Below are 17,564 nucleotides of genomic sequence, written 5' to 3'. Positions count from 1 at the left end.
TTAGAAAAATTAATTAATTAATAGTAGTTGTTGTTGTTGTTGCTGCTGCGGTTGTTGTGTTTAATTTACAACTGAGCTGATTAATGCTTTGGATTAAGATTCCTTGAGCTGAAGTTGTTTCCTGCATTATTTAACATTAACAATCGATAAAATTCAGCTTTAATAAATAATAAATTCTGTTAAAGTCAGTCATGGAGTCATTAACGCTTGTTGAAATGTTAACTGTATCCATGCGGTTTATTCAATCCATGCGCAAAAACATCCAAATAAATGAAGATAGATAGATAGATAGATAGATAGATAGATAGATAGATAGATAGATAGATAGATAGATAGATAGATCTTGTTATTAAATGTTGAAAAGTTCCTGGACTGTAGTCGAGTTCTTCAGTTCCATGTGCAGTGTGTGTTCCTATTCATCACTGTGAGCTTAATTTCACTGACTGAGAGCAGAAACACTGGCTGATGGTCTTTATTTTGGATTATTTGGTTTATTATTACATTAAAAAACACCAGTGAATACTTTGTGAACGCTACTTACAGTGTTAATGCTAATGTTCATTGTTTGTTCATGATAACTGATCCGTGATGTATTAAATAATGAAGCTGAACTGAACCTAAAGCATCAGCATGGATCTCATCATTTTACGGAACACTAACTTTTTTTTTTCAGTGTAGGACTTTGCAAAAGGTAGTTTCCTTACACACACACACACACACACACACACTGAATTCTATAGTATTCTATAGTAGGTGTCCACGTGCACGTGAATAAAAACAGTTAAGCACTGTTATTTGCATTGCCTGTTAAGTTCATTCTTTTTTTTTTTTTTTTTTTCCCTCTGATGCCTCTGTTTGGTGTTTGTATATGTATGAGCACCTCTGCCTGAGGCTATGGGCTTCAGTACAGTGATCCTTTTAATAAAATCCAGTGACTCCATCATGTCTGCTCGCCTGTCTCTGAGCTCATAGAGTCTGTTTGCACGCAGACACCCAGCCATGTGGGCTTAAGATCACACAACACCACCAGTGCATTTAATCCTGTAACTAAGGCACAGCAACGACGCCCAATTGGCCCAGGTATTTCATTAACTGGGTCTTGCATGCTCGTTGTCACCATGCGTAATGCGTATGCGCATGCGTAATGCGTAATAACCCGCACGACTTAATTCGGATATAAAGATTGGAGTTAATTTAAAGCTACAACACTGTGTTACATCATGAACACTTGGGATGTAAACCTATGGCTGCAGGTGGACACAAATGATCAATGCATGGTTTAAAATATTTAGGTAGCCTAGTTTTAGATTTTTGGTATCATCAGAGAACCAAATGAGACTTGTTTCCATAGGCAGCTCCATTTGATAGATGGCAGGTTTAACAGAATTGTCACTGCTGAGTAAAGATTTATTGTGTTGTCTTTAGCAACAACAGTCAACTGATGAAAGAGGAGCAGTGATGGTCGAATTAGCTGCAATTTTGCTGCCTGATTGGAGGCCAGATTGTGATAAATGTAGTCTACAAAACTGATTTGTGCATGCACAATGTAGCACGACTCACAATTGTGTTGAAATAAGCTTCGTGTAATAAACGCACTGCATGGCAAAGGGGAGGCAAAACGATGCGCAAAACTTGTGCAATAAAACATTTATCCTGGGACCTTTCATTGGGACAGGAGGAGTAACTGAGGAGATAACAGAATTTACATGTGTTCAGATTTGCATTTATTCATGGAACAACATTACAATAAAAGCACGAGATTCCTCTATAAAACGCAAGGGCTTATAAACAATATTGTTTAGTGGTTTCGTTTTATCTAAACACACTCTCTCTCTCTCTCTCTCACACACACACACACACACACACACACACACACATTATATATATACTATATATACACAAGTTACATTTTGTACAAATTGATATAACTTAGTCTATGTCCTGAGTCTCTGAAGCGGTGTGACATTGTGGTAGGGGGACTACTGTTTTGTAGCTATTTTTCTTATGTAAACAAAAACAAAATAGTTTATTTGAACATTGCTATCCGTAAACATCAATATGAATAAGGGATTGAGTAAGTAAAATAATTTAAAAACCACACCATATAACTTTAGGCCTAGGATCTGCATAGAGTGAAATATTGCTGCAACACAATGTCTTTTCGTCTCTTCTCTCTCAGGCTGATCAAACTGTTAATCAGTCACTGTTTTTCAGAGAAAAAAAACGATCAAGTGTTTTCAGCACGCGTTGCTTCTTGTTGTTGTTGTTGTTGTTGTCTCTTTTCCAGCTTATCTTTGTATGAACATCCTGTGTGCTCGTGTAGCCTATAGGCCTAGAAAGATTGCAAAAATAAAGTCGAGTCCCTTGATTTGTTTTTATATTAAACTCTTGCAGTGAAAGTCTGTGTGCTGGTGCTCAGTAGACGCTTTGCGGGGCCCCGGCGTGCTGCTGGTACCACGCGCCGCTGTAGTCTTCCGGGTAGGGCGGCGTCGTGGACGAGCTGAGCGCGACCGGCGTCACGTGACCGCGGATCACTGGGTTCGCGTGCGCGCCGGTGTCCCAGAGCGCGGGCGAGGGCGGGGAGTTACAGGACATGGAGTCGCTGGCGTTGGGACTGTGATCCAGAGGGATCTCGCCGTTCTTGTACAGCTTCTTGAACTTGGACCGTCGGTTCTGGAACCATATTTTCACCTGGTCGAGAAAAAGAGAGGAATCAACGTGTGTGTGTGTGTGTGTGTGTGTGTGTGTGTGTGTGTGTGTGTGTGTGTGTGTGTGTGTGTAGCGCGACGGATAAATAATAAGAATAATACACACCAATGAGGAAAACTCGGATGAATTGAATGAGTAAACTGAAACTGAAATGTGTTTCTATAGCTGATGTACAACTGTTCACTGATCAAGCAAGTCAGGGTTTATCTGGGTACAACTGAGTAAAAGTAATAATACAGAGGAATTAGAAATCCGGTTCAGTGACTCAGTGTGTCTGTGTGAGTGTGTGAGAGAGAGAGACAGTGTGTGTGTGTGAGAGAGAGAGAGAGAGAGAGAGAGAGAGAGAGAGAGACAGTGTGTGTGTGAGAGAGAGAGGGCGAGTGTGTGTGTGTGTGTGTGTGTGTGTGTGTGTGTGTGTGTGTGTGTGTGTGTGTGTGAGAGAGAGAGTGAGCGAGTGTGTGTGTGTGTGTGTGTGTGTGTGTGTGTGTGTGTGTGTGTGAGAGAGAGAGAGAGAGAGAGAGAGAGTGTGTGTGTGTGTGTGTGTGTGTGTGTGTGTGTGTGTGTGTGTGTGTGTGTGAGAGAGAGAGAGAGAGTGTGAGAGAGAGTGAGCGAGTGTGTGTGTGTGTGTGAGAGAGAGAGAGAGAGAGAGAGAGAGAGAGTGAGCGTGTGAGAGAGAGAGTGAGCGAGTGCGTGTGAGAGAGAGAGAGACAGAGAGTGAGCGTGTGTGAGAGTGAGCATGTGAGAGAGAGAGTGAGAGAGAGAGAGCGTGTGAGAGAGAGAGTGAGCGAGTGTGTGTGTGTGTGTGTGTGTGTGTGTGAGAGAGAGAGAGAGAGAGAGAGAGAGAGAGTGAGCGTGTGTGAGAGAGAGTGAGCGAGTGTGAGAGTGAGCGAGTGTGTGTGTGTGTGTGTGTGTGTGTGTGTGTGTGTGTGTGTGTGTGAGAGAGAGAGAGAGAGAGAGAGAGAGAGAGTGAGCGTGTGTGAGAGAGAGAGTGAGCGTGTGTGTGTGAGAGAGAGAAAGCGCTGTACCTGAGTCTGAGTTAAGCCGAGCTGTGCAGCGAGTTCCGCTCTCTCCGGGAGCGCGAGGTATTGCGCCTTTTGGAAGCGCCGCTGCAGCGCTGCGAGCTGGAAGCTGGAATAGATGGTACGTGGTTTGCGCACTTTCTTGGGTTTTCCGTTCACCATCCGCACTTCAGTCTCCGGCTCCTCTTTCACTGTAAACAAAAACAAGCAAACAAACAAAACCCTGAAATAAAAGTTTTAAAAAGCACAACGTCTGCTACCAGACTCACCACGTCTATGCTCCACAATATACCATTCATAATAATAATAATAATAATAATAATAATAATAATAATATCATCAGCAATACCATCATAATGTTCAAACGTGTTTATGTTTGTCCGGCTGATATACGAGTCCAACAGGACCAAGCGGGGTGTAGCTACGAATTCTGCAATATTTCGACAGTCATAATTACAGATAATTACACTCACTCTTTTGATGTTGATATTATTAACATGCCTGATATGATTAAACTTTTCACTCGCCGGAACAAGTTCGGTTGGCTCGAATACGCCTTCTATGACCTGCTGTATATCTTCAGTCACAGATCAGGCTTTTACAAGAAGAAAAAATAAAACGTACAGTGAGAACAAAACGTAAAAATAAACATTTTTCTGATTATTTGACGGAAGTCGGGAAAATTCATCATGTCGGATATATTTACCAGGTTAATGAGCTCAGGGCTGATCAAATCCAAAAGAACAGAAGCAGAATTTGTTTGGGGTATTTTTTTTTAGTAATGTTTATTTAAAATAAATAAAGAAACATTTGTAGTATTATTTAAACCTTATACTGGTGTAATAATAATAATAATTATTATTATTATTATTAGTAGTAGTAGTAGTAGTAGTGTATTTATATAATGTTAGTGGTTTTTTTTATAAATGTATTATTTGTTTCATACTAATAACAGACTATATTTATGATTATTATTTTTAATATTCATTTTATTTTTATTATAAAGTATACACCAACGCTCCTAGTCTATATGTAGGATGTTGTTCATGCTGCACAAGCATTTTAAGTCTATATTGTATATTTAGTGTCTGAGTGTACAGCAGACTTCCATGACCGATTTCACACACACACACACACACACACACACACACACACACACACACACACACACACACACACTAACTGTGATGATCATATTACATATAAAAAGTGTGTGTGTGTGTAGACTCAAGTCTACTTTAATATTCAGTATTTATCCATGAAGATGAGGGACATGTTGCTCTTTGTGTCGCCGTGTTATACACTTTCTTGTGTTATCCGTGTATCTTAAATGTACACTATATTTATGTATTTTCTGCATTATTTTACTACATCAGTCAATCAATCGTTATGGTCGATAGATATCAAAGGCTGACCCGAGTATTAAGCTAACAGATACAGATACAGTGATGGAATATCTTTTCTGATCTTCAGCAAATATCTGAGGTCCTGTATTTTGTGTAAGGCTGAATAAACAGTCGAGGTGTTCATTCAGCCCTGGGCTTTGTGTTCTAAGCCTACTCATGCGGAACCCACACTGATTGCGCGCTCCAGTGTTCACTGCGCTTCACCAAAAACAACATGTGGAAGTTTTTTTTTTTTTTTTCCGATTTAGTCCAAAATAAATAAATGCTGTAAATTTGACCCACCTGCGATTTGGGGCGGTGTGTGTCCGTCTCTGGTGTACTGGCTGTACTGGTGGCGGTACTGGTGGCTGTAGGGGTACTCGGCCTTGGCGCCGTACGGAGCCGCGCTGCTCATAGCGCACACGTTAAACTGGTGGTAGGAGGTGTGCTGCGCCTGCGCGTACGCCTGGCCAGGGTAGTAGTCATGATGACCCTGGTGGGCTGTGTAGTAGCCCATGTCCGTGGCTGAGGACTCGGGCAGAGTAGGAGAGTCCTTGCAGCCCGGGTGGCAGCTCATGGAGCCGGAGAGATCAGAGGAAATGCCGGATAGCTTCCTGTCGTACGTCGCTCCACTCATCATGGGAGAGGAAAGAAAAAACAACACTGCAAGAAATGATACAATCACCCGGCTTTTCCTACAAGAGCCTCCGTCCTTCTCCTGCGGTGTGTGTGTGTGTGTAAGAAGGAGAATGTAGGACGCCCTGAAGGCGAATCCTTGAAGTTCTGGAGCTCCTCTGTGCTCAACTTCTTCTCAGATGAAGCTATGAAGCTGCTACTCCGTTAATGACAAAGCACTCAGTTTGGGAAAGTAAATTATAGGGCGGCCGAGTGGATGCTGCTCTCTGATTGGCTGGAACACTTCATCTCTCTCTCTCTCTCTCTCTCTCTCCCCTCCACACACACGCCAGTACTGGATATTTTTGTAGATCTTTTTAGTGCCAGTAGAATAGAATATTTTCTGCATCTGCACTAAATGAAAAAAGAAAAGTCTCAGTATCTTTGACTAAACCTGATATTTTTATCTTGTTTTTGTTTTGGTTGAATTCTTGGTGGAATGGACAGGAATAAAAATGCTAACATTAGAGGAAAATCAAGCAAAATATCATTAACAGTACTAAGGGTTACAGTCTCTGCTTCTTTCTTTCTTTCTTTCTTTCTTTCTTTCTTTCTTTCTTTCTTTCTTTCTTTCTTTGGTCCTGTGTTTTTCAATTTAAATACCACCAATAAAATTATACTAATACTAATAATAACTATGTTCAAACGAGATAATTCACAAGTTCCTTGCTTTTCTTTCGAACCCAGTGTCCATTCAGGTGGATATTCAGGAGGACTGGTCACCTGGACAAGAGCCAACATTGTGAAGGCTCCTGTCTTTTTCTATTCTTATTCAGAAAAGACAAGAGACTGGTTTAGTGGTGAAAGACTTTTCAATAAAAGCCTGAAGGCCAGTGGGGCATTGCTCTAGATCCCCCTGACACCGAGGCATCTGAGGTGTGTTAACTTTTGGCACTGAGATAGTCAGGTACTTCTGGCTTGTAACATGTTTTATGTAGAATGCTGATCCAGGGAAATTAGCAGAAGAGCTTCATACAGAATAGGGGTCGAGCAGAATTGGAAATGAGCTCATGTGCACTCTCGGTGAGCATCTTGGCCAGTGTGTGCTTATGGGATATAAATATATTATGGGATGTACTACTTAATAAGCAAACAAATCTATCTGTCCAATAAATTTATTTCCATAAGTGCATTGTTAGATAAACAAATAAATAAATAAATTTTAATTAGCATTTATTGAATAAATAATGCATTTATATATGTTTATATTATTTTAAATATAATATATACATTTGTTTAAATTATATATTATTCATTGCATACATTTAAATAAATAAATAAATAAATGCACGAATATTGTTTGTTTTTGTTTGTTTGTTTTCCCCCAGAACAATAACAGTGCTCAGTCAGCTCTAAATCCAAGATTCTGTGCTAAAATTACATCTCAGCTTCAAACACTGTGTTTTTGTCTGTGAAATGACACCAAATGTGACTTATTTTTTATTTAAAAAAAATAGAGTTTTTAAACCTTTTTTTGTTGTTCTCTGTTTTGTTAAACTTTCCTCAGTAATAAACAACGTGAGCTTTGATTGTTCTGTATAATTTCTGGTTTGTTAAGGCAGAAAAACAGTTGGAGAAAAGTTGCTCTGGAGTATGTTTTTTGTTTTGTTTTGTTTGAATTTGTTTCTAATGTAATACTGCCTCCCTGTGGTCTAAACTGGAACTTTATCATCACACACTTCCAGCTCTACTGAGAACACTGACTGGAATTACTCAGGTCACTGGAGGAGTGGCAGAAATGAGAGTCTACCAGTGGCGGCTCCTGAATTTTTTTTCGGGGGGGGCAATTTTCCCCCGTTATGTCTACACGGACCATAAATGTCCACAGGACTGAAGTAAATTGACCTAGGTAGTAAATCAATTGGCTGAACTTGTTTTTGCCTGGTAAATTCAGATATCAGTATAGACAATATCTCTTCTCTCCACTAGGTGGCAACACTGAACAAGTTAAAGGTGGCAAACTAAGGTCGCCTAGTAAACTAGACCCACCCGCCTAGCGGCCAAAAATATTTTTGCCTACGAGTGGCAAATATTCACATTTAGTCTGGCTTGCCAGGCTAAAACTAAGGAAGATTCATTGTGAAGCCTTCAAAGCAAAACATTTGGCATCACAATCAATTAATATTACATTACTCATTTATTTTCTCATATTTTTCCAGTATTCTATAATAAGTAGACACAAATTCTTAATTATAAACATATTCTAATTTCTTCATTCTAAAGAATGCAATTAAAGTGGCAGGATATAAATCCAAAACAAGTGTTTATTTAAGTTTTGAAAAAGATGAAGAAAAGCATAACCATCAAACAAACCTGTGCAGCTTAATTATGTGTTTTTTTATATGGAATTGCACCATTTTAACAACAAATAATAATTCTAAATAAATTCTGCTGTTTTTTTCCCCAAGAATTCCTCCAGAAAGCCATGCCTTAAAAGGAAATATAAAGTATTACAAGCATGTCAATGAACACAAAAGGCTTTAGTTATTTAGCTATATACACACACACAAGGTTACAAAAGGTTTTGTAGTCAGTGCAACTTGGCTTAACAAGTTGGAAAAAAGGTAAGGTGCTGCTGGCTCCAATGAACACATATACTGTACAATATATAAAAACTGAAAATATACTTAATTTACACCAAGTCAGAGAGAACTTGAGGCTACTGAAATATTCCAAGCATGGCAATGTTAAACTGCCATTGGTAAAACAAAAACATGGCAATGTTAAACTGCCATTGGTAAAACAAAAACATGGCAATGTTAAACTGCCATTGGTAACACACACACACACACACACACACACACACACACACACACACACAAACAACTTTTGCCTAGTAAATTCAAATATCAGATATCACTGTACCGTCTGCTGTGCTACTTCCAGGGTGGAAGAGAACGCAAGGGTAGCAAAAAAGAGCACTGACTACATCACAGCCAGCTAGCCAAGTTTTCCGGTGGTACCAGTTCTTATTAAAACCTCTTGAGTAGGTCTTCTCCCCCTTCGTAGACACTTGCTTGATGTTTAAATTCGGTCTAGGAGATCCTAGCTGTTTGATTGCCGTTTTCTCCTCATTGGTACGACGACTAAAGGGAACTTCTTTCAGAGATGCTATCGTATTGTTGCACTCAACACTCGCCATCTTCTTCATAGAATGTTCACACATTTCCCGCGCAAGTTGCGTTTTCCAGCCCAAAATTATGTTCAAAACCCGCCAAATTGCACTTAAAACCGCCCAATCTGGCAACACTTGCGTGGCGCAACAGGCATATGACGTAAGCACACTGCTTGTGCGAGCACATAAAACCTAATAGAAAATGCATTGGGAGCATGATTTTCGAAAAAAACGTACGTACCATTAGTGTCAATGGGAGATTTTGGGGCAAATCTGAACCTGACAGAAATCACACCAAAAGGGCGTGGCTACACCAGGCGCGACCTTAGTCTGATTGGACAATGACATTACTGTTGCCGTGGTAGTAGGGGTAGATAAAAAAAAAAAATATATATATATATATATATATATATATATATATATATATATATATATATATATATCTCCCTCCCTGTTTGGGAGTGCGTCGCCCAAATCGCCCCTATTAACGAGCCGCCAGTGGAGTCTACTATAAACAGTTTGACACTTCAGCCAAATATAGGGGCAGTTATCGCCTACTGGCTAGAAAAGTGGTTTGGGGGCCAAAGGGTTGATTCTCAAGACTCGCAGGAACAGTGTATTAAAAAAAAAAGCTTTAATTTGTCATACAGTATATGTCACAAATAAAGGCTGCTGCTTCATCTTAAAATCAAGTAAATCTTGATTGATAGCTAAAAAATAAAAGCATGTTGTGAATGAATATCAGGCCACATTCTGGTGAAATCTGTACCGTACCGTAGAAGACTCTCAGGCTCATGCAAACAAATGCTGTAGAACAAAGATTCCTTTAAAAACAATGAAATTAAAGGTTTCTACATTTTAAAAAAAGTATAAAGAGCCATAAACAGTAACAAATGGAACGAAGTCAATATTTGGTGTGACAACTTTTTGCTTAAATAGATAGTCATCACGGTACAATGTGTTGAGTTTTATAAAGAAATGAGCTGGAAGTTTTCCTGAGTATCTTCCAGAACCAGCCCCAGATCTTCTGGAGGCACTCGCTTCTTTGTCATAGTTGCTTATCCTTTTTGCACACATTATGCTTTTTGACTGAAAGAAAAAAACATCTTTTTATGTGATTTTCTGCTTTCTTACTGACATACAAACATTTTATTTTCTGTAACGTTTAACTTTGTCCTGGAAAACTAATGTTTGAAAATCTAAAATGGATTTGTACTGACTCAGTAATGTAGAAGTCATGAAATAGAAATCTATAACAAGGTTTGTATTTAAAAAAAAAAAAAAGGGTGGCTATCAGGGGCAGATCCAGGAAAATGGGAAGGGGGTGGGGTGCATCAACTCAGGGGTCTGGGGGCTGCCAGAGGCCCCCGGAAGCTCTGCTGTTTTTAAATGCCCAGAGATGTATTTTGATCTGTCAGAGACATATTGTAAATGAAATCTCTTAAAGAAAATTCCCATATCAAAAAATATGTATTAAAAGTAGGAACTATCAAAACCATTTTATGAGTCACTGAAAATGATATTGTCAGAGTTGCAGGTATATGCATAGAAAGTAGTAATTTTTTTCTCCTATTTATCTTTGAGACCAACACTAGGTTTTCTGCAGACCATGAGGATTCCTCCTCTATGTTTACTTACACACTTCCTTTTAAATTGGAAACAAAGCCCGACAGTTATGGAACAGCCTTCCAAGTAGTGTTCGGGAATCAGACACAGTCTCAGTGTTTAAGTCTAGGCTGAAAACATATCTGTTTAGTCAAGCCTTTTGTTAATGGTGTTGATGAGGTAAAGGTGTAGATCTGGAGGGTCATCAGACAGAGTGTTTTGGTAAACTGGGATGTATGGATGCTGTCAGTCCCCACTCGCTTGCTCACTCAAGTTTGTTGACGGTGTAGTGGCTGCTGCTTTATGTCCCGGGGCTCCCTCATGCCTGTGTTACCTTCTGTCTCTCTCCTTTTACAACCCGATTCCAAAAAAGTTTGGACAAAGTACAAATTGTAAATAAAAACGCAATGCAATGATGTGGAAGTTTCAAAATTCCATATTTTATTCAGAATAGAACATAGATGACATATCAAATGTTTAAACTGAGAAAATGTATCATTTAAAGAGAAAAATTAGGTGATTTTAAATTTCATGACAACAACACATCTCAAAAAAGTTGGGACAAGGCCATGTTTTCCACTGTGAGACATCCCCTTTTCTCTTTACAACAGTCTGTAAACGTCTGGGGACTGAGGAGACAAGTTGCTCAAGTTTAGGGATAGGAATGTTAACCCATTCTTGTCTAATGTAGGATTCTAGTTGCTCAACTGTCTTAGGTCTTTTTTGTCGTATCTTCCGTTTTATGATGCGCCAAATGTTTTCTATGGGTGAAAGATCTGGACTGCAGGCTGGCCAGTTCAGTACCCGGATCCTTCTTCTATGCAGCCATGATGCTGTAATTGGTGCAGTATGTGGTTTGGCATTGTCGGGTTGGAAAATGCAAGGTCTTCCCTGAAAGAGACGTCGTCTGGATGGGAGCACATGTTGCTCTAGAACCTGGATATACCTTTCAGCATTGATGGTGTCTTTCCAGATGTGTAAGCTGCCCATGCCACACGCACTAATGCAACCCCATACCATCAGAGATGCAGGCTTCTGAACTGAGCGCTGATAACAACTTGGGTTGTCCTTCTCCTCTTTAGTCCGAATGACACGGCGTCCCTGATTTCCATAAAGAACTTCAAATTTTGATCCGTCTGACCACAGAACAGTTTTTCACTTTGCCACAGTCCATTTTAAATGAACCTTGGCCCAGAGAAGACGTCTGCGCTTCTGGATCACGTTTAGATACGGCTTCTTCTTTGAACTATAGAGTTTTAGCTGGCAAAGGCGGATGGCACAGTGAATTGTGTTCACAGATAATGTTCTCTGGAAATATTCCTGAACCCATTTTGTGATTTCCAATACAGAAGCATGCCTGTATGTGATGCAGTGCCGTCTAAGGGCCCGAAGATCATGGCCACCCAGTATGGTTTTCCGGCCTTGACCCTTACGCACAGAGATTCTTCCAGATTCTCTGAATCTTTTGATGATGATATGCACTGTAGATGATGATATGTTCAAACTCTTTGCAATTTTACACTGTCGAACTCCTTTCTGATATTGCTCCACTATTTGTCGGTGCAGAATTAGGGGGATTGGTGATCCTCTTCCCATCTTTACTTCTGAGAGCCGCTGCCACTCCAAGATGCTCATGTTATACCCAGTCATGTTAATGACCTATTGCCAATTGACCTAATGAGTTGCAATTTGGTCCTCCAGCTGTTCCTTTTTTGTACCTTTAACTTTTCCAGCCTCTTATTGCCCCTGTCCCAACTTTTTTGAGATGTGTTGCTGTCATGAAATTTCAAATGAGCCAATATTTGGCATGACATTTCAAAATGTCTCACTTTCGACATTTGATATGTTGTCTATGTTCTATTGTGAATACAATATCAGTTTTTGAGATTTGTAAATTATTGCATTCCGTTTTTATTTACAATTTGTACTTTGTCCCAACTTTTTTGGAATCGGGGTTGTAGTTATGCCGGAGTCCCTGCTTGCACTCAGTGCAATATGTATACTGTTCCTACTTATTCAGGTGACATTGGGCATACCTAACAACCTGTGTTTTCTCTCTCCCCCCCCCAAATCTGTCCCTCTGAGTTACAACCCCGATTCCAAAAAAGACAAAAAAGACCTAAGACAGTTGAGCAACTAGAATCCTACATTAGACAAGAATGGGTTAACATTCCTATCCCTAAACTTGAGCAACTTGTCTCCTCAGTCCCCAGACGTTTACAGACTGTTGTAAAGAGAAAAGCGGATGTCTCACAGTGGTAAACATGGCCTTGTCCCAACTTTTTTGAGATGTGTTGTTGTCATGAAATTTAAAATCACCTAATTTTTCTCTTTAAATGATACATTTTCTCAGTTTAAACATTTGATATGTCATCTAAGTTCTATTCTGAATAAAATATGGAATTTTGAAACTTCCACATCATTGCATTCTATTTTTATTAAGGCCCGAGCACCGTTCAGTGCGAAGACCCTATTGTTTTTCGAAGGATTATTTATTTTTTCTTTTTCTGTCACGCTAGGCTTTTTTTGAGGCATTTCCCATGCATGAAAACTCATGAAATTTGATACACACATCAGTCATTGTTACCTCTTCTCAGCCACAGACGTTTGGCCCAGAGCATGGCCTAGGGACTTCATAGCACCCCTTTTTCCATTTCCCATTGAAATGAATGGGTAGAACTTTGGAGTTCTACCCAAAGTTCTACCCTTTGGATGATGTCATGCCCAATAGGAAGTGAGGTAATTGGTAGATCAAATACACACACAAACACAAGTACATACATACATACATACATACATACATACATACATACATACATACATACATACAGAAGTACAAATATAAACCGAAGCAAAAAAGTTAGAAAGTTGAACCTTAAATATATTGTCAAATGGAAAATGTACACACAATAGCTTCATGTATACTAAAGTAAGCTTTGCTTTCACATGCTGTGTTATACTCAGTCATTGTAACCGCTTCTCAGTCATTTTGGGTTAGGGTTAGAGATAGAGATAAGGAGGAGACACATGTATAGTTTTGTACATATATAAATGTACATTTTCACACCACAGAAACACACACACACACACACACACACACACACACACACACACACACACACACACTTACAGTCTTTGTCTGTCTATCTCTCATCCGTCAAGCAGTCATGGCATTTGCAACATGCACATCACCTTTGAACATTTGATGAATATATTTTACAATTTGTACTTTGTCCCAACTTTTTTGGAATCGGGGTTGTACATGTCGGTCCTGGGATCGAGATGCTGACCTCTTCTGCTCCTCGGACCTGCCTGATCCATCCTGGTGCCCTGTGTCTGGTTGGAGTCTCATCGCATCGTTCCTGTGGAGGGCGGCCCCATGTGGACAGTTAGGGGTCGTGCCTGGAGGATGCTCTGGACTCTTGCAGTGGTGCTTTTGTGGCTGGGGACTGCAGTTAACTTGCTGATTTTGGGACTGCGGTTGTCGTGAACAGTTTTGCGCTCAGGTTTCCGTCAGTGGGGGGTTTATAGCATCAACAAAGCTGACTTTATGTTAGGACTGTTAATGTTATAGTCATGTTGTCTGTTGCTGTCCAAATGAGGATGGGTTCCCTTTTGAGTCTGGTTCCTCTTGAGGTTTCTTCCTAATGTCGTCTGAGGGAGTTTTTCCTTGCCACCGTCGCCACAGGCTTGCTCATTGGGGATAGAGTAGGGATAAAATTAGCTCATGTTTTAAGTCGTTCAAATTCTGTAAAGCTGCTTTGCGACAATGTTTATTGTTAAAAGCGCAATACAAATAAACTTGACTTCACTTCACTTAAATGGACGTACAGTGGTGCTTGAAAGTTTGTGAACCCTTTAGAATTTTCTATATTTCTACATAAATATGACCTAAAACAACAACATATTTTCACACAAGTCCTAAAAGTAGATAAAGAGAACCCAGTTAAACAAATGAGACAAAAATATTAGACTTGGTCATTTATTTATTGAGGAAAATGATCCAATATTACATATCTGTGAGTGGCAAAAGTATGTGAACCTTTGCTTTCAGTATCTGGTGTGACCCCCTTGTGCAGCAATAACTGCAACTAAACATTTCTGGTAACTGTTGATCAGTCCTGCACACCGGCTTGGAGGAATTTTAGCCCATTCCTCCATACAGAACAGCTTCAACTCTGGGATGTTGATGGGTTTCCTCACATGAACTGCTCGCTTCAGGTCCTTCCACAACATTTCGATTGGATTAAGGTCAGGACTTTGACTTGGCCAATCCAAAACATCAACTTTATTCATCTTTAACCATTCTTTGGTAGAATGCCTTGTGTGCTTAGGGTCGTTGTCTTGCTGCATGACCCACCTTCTCTTGAGATTCAGTTCATGGACAGATGTCCTGACATTTTCCTTTAGAATTCGCTGGTATAATTCAGAATTCATTGTTCCATCAATGATGGCAAGCCGTCCTGGCCCAGATGCAGCAAAACGGGCCCAAACCATGATACTACCACCACCATGTTTCACACATGGGATAAGGTTCTTATGCTGGAATGCAGTGTTTTCCTTTCTCCAAACGTAATGCTTCTCATTTAAACCAAAAAGTTCCATTTTGGTCTCATCCATCTGCAAAACATTTTTTCAATAGCATTCTGGCTTGTCCACGTGATCTTTAGCAAACTGCAGACGAGCAGCAATGTTCTTTTTGGAGAGAAGTAGCTTTCTCCTTGCAACCTTGCCATATACACCATTGTTGTTCAGTGTTCTCCTGATGGTGGACTCATGAACATTAACATTAGCCAATGTGAGAGAGACCTTTGGTTGCTTAGATGTTACCCTGGGGTCCTTTGTGACCTCGCTGACTATTACATGCCTTGCTCTTGGAGTGATCTTTGTTGGTCGACCACATAGGTCGCATAGGTCGTACGTCGACGACTACCTGTGAAAAAAAAATCTCCTTCTCACCCCCGGCGGGGGGGTGGTATCCATGTCATCCTCAAGCTCGGGTTCTCTACCAGAGGCCTGGGAGTTTGAGGGTTCTGTGCAGTATCTTCGATGTTCCTAGGACTGTGCTCTTCTGGACTGAGGCTTCAGATGTTGTTCCTGGGATTTGCTGGAGCCACTCTCCCAGTTTGGGGGTTACTGCCCCAAGTGCCCCCACTACCACAGGGACCACGCAACCCTTGACCTTCCACATCCATTCCAGCTGCTCTTTCAACCCTTGATACTTCTCAAGTTTCTCATGTTCCTTCTTCCTGATGTTGGCGTCAGCTGGGATCGCCACATCTATCACCACCACCCTCTTCTGCTCTTTGTCCACCACCACTATGTCCGGTTGGTTAGCCAGGATCTGTTTGTCAGTCTGGAAGCTGAAGTCCCACAGAACCTTGGCCCTGTTGTTCTCAGCCACCTTCTGTGGTATGGCCCATTGGGACTTGGGTACTTCTATTCCATACTGGTTGCAGATGTTCCTGTATACTATCCCAGCCACTTGGTTGTGCCTCTCCATGTACGCTGATCCAGCTAGCATCTTACACCCTGCTACTATGTGCTGGACTGTTTCAGGGGCTTCTTTGCACAGTCTGCATCTTGGGTCTGATCTACTCTGGTAGATCCTGGCCTCTATGGCTCTTGTGCTTATGGCCTGTTCTTGTGCTGCCATGATTAGTGCCTCTGTGCTGTCTGTCAGTCCTGCATTATCCAGCCACTGGTAGGATTTCTTGATATCAGCCACTTCCTCTATCTGACGGTGGTACATGCCATGTAGGGGTTTGTCCCTCCAGGTTGTCTGTTCCTCCTCCTCCTCTGCACTCTCATCAGGGTTCTGCTGCCTGAGACATTCACCTAGCAGATCATCCTTTGGGGCCATCTTTCTGATGTATTCTCGGATTTTCAATGTTTCATCCTGGACCATGGTCTTGATGCTCACTAGCCCTCGGCCTCCCTCTTTCCGCTTAGTGTATAGTCTCAGGGTGCTGGACTTGGGGTGGAACCCTCCATGCATGGTGAGGAGCTTTCTAGTCTTGATATCTGTGGCTTCTATCTCCTCCTTTGGCCAGTTTATGATACCAGCGGGGTATCTGATGACTGGTAGTGCGTACATGTTGATGGCTCAGACCTTGTTCTTACCATTCAGCTGACTTTTCAGGACCTGCCTTACTCTCTGGAGGTATTTGGCTGTGGTTGACTTCCTTGTGGCCTCTTCATGGTTTCCATTAGCCTGTGGGATGCCAAGGTACTTGTAGCTGTCTTGGATATCACCTATGTTGCCCCCGGTAGGTCAATCCCCTCAGTCCAGATCATCTTGCCTCTCTTTGAGACCATCCGGCCACACTTGTCCAATCCGAATGACATCCCTATGTCATCGCTGTAGATCCGGGTGGTGTGGATCAGCGAGTCTATTTCTTGCTCATTCCTGGCATACAGCTTGATGTCATCCATGTAGAGCAGGTGGCTGATTGTTGCCCCACTACAGAATCGGTACCCGTAGCCGCTCTTCATGATGATCTGACTGAGGGGGTTCAGGCCTATGCAGAACAGCAGTGGTGATAGCGCATCTCCTTGGTATATGCCGCACTTGATGTTGACTTGGGCAATGGGTTTTGAGTTGGCCTCTAGGGTTGTCTTCCACATTTCCATTGAGTTCTGGATGAAGGTCCTTAGGTTCCTGTTGATCTTATACAGTTCCAGACATTCCAGTATCCATGTGTGTGGCATTGAGTCGTAGGCTTTCTTGTAGTCAATCCAGGCAGTGCACAGGTTGGTCTGTCTCTTCTTACCGTCTTGGGCGACTGTTCTATCAACCAGTAGCTGGTGCTTGGCTCCTCTGGTGTTACTGCCAATTCCTTTCTGTGCCTTGCTCATGTATTGAGCCACATGCTTACTCATTTTTGCCGCAATGATGCCTGACAGGGCCTTCCATGTTGTGCAGAGACAGGTAATTGGCCGGTAGTTGGATGGGATGGGTCCCTTCTGGGGGTCCTTCATGATTAGGACTGTCCTGCCTTGGGTTAGCCATTCTGGGTGGGTCCCATCCCTCAGCAGCTGGTTCATCTGTGCTGC

At 41.3% G+C, this 17,564-nt stretch overlaps 1 protein-coding gene across 1 annotated transcript; it reads right to left on the bottom strand.

Moving 5' to 3' along the window:
* Window positions 1-1,701: 1,701 nt before the first annotated feature.
* Window positions 1,702-5,948, bottom strand: dlx3b (distal-less homeobox 3b). The gene is made up of 3 exons (XM_060939558.1): window positions 5,417-5,948; window positions 3,735-3,919; window positions 1,702-2,691 (listed from the first exon to the last, which is right to left on the bottom strand). Exons 1-3 carry the CDS (start codon window positions 5,751-5,753, stop codon window positions 2,416-2,418), a joined length of 798 nt encoding a protein of 265 aa, XP_060795541.1. The 5' UTR covers window positions 5,754-5,948; the 3' UTR covers window positions 1,702-2,415.
* Between the last annotated feature and the right edge of the window lie 11,616 nt (window positions 5,949-17,564).

This window comes from Neoarius graeffei, chromosome 14 (assembly GCF_027579695.1).
Source record: "Neoarius graeffei isolate fNeoGra1 chromosome 14, fNeoGra1.pri, whole genome shotgun sequence".
Taxonomy (NCBI): Eukaryota; Metazoa; Chordata; class Actinopteri; order Siluriformes; family Ariidae; genus Neoarius; species Neoarius graeffei.
This window is presented reverse-complemented; position numbering and strand designations above follow the sequence as displayed.

Coding starts and splice junctions, on each gene's coding strand:
- dlx3b (XM_060939558.1), bottom strand. CDS start 5,753: ATGATGAGTGGAGCGACGTACGACAGGAAGCTATCCGGCATTTCCTCT. Junction 3,920..5,416: donor CACACCGCCCCAAATCGCAG/GTGGGTCAAATT, acceptor TTTTGTTTACAG/TGAAAGAGGAGCCGGAGACT. Junction 2,692..3,734: donor TCGGCTTAACTCAGACTCAG/GTACAGCGCTTT, acceptor TTTCTCGACCAG/GTGAAAATATGGTTCCAGAA.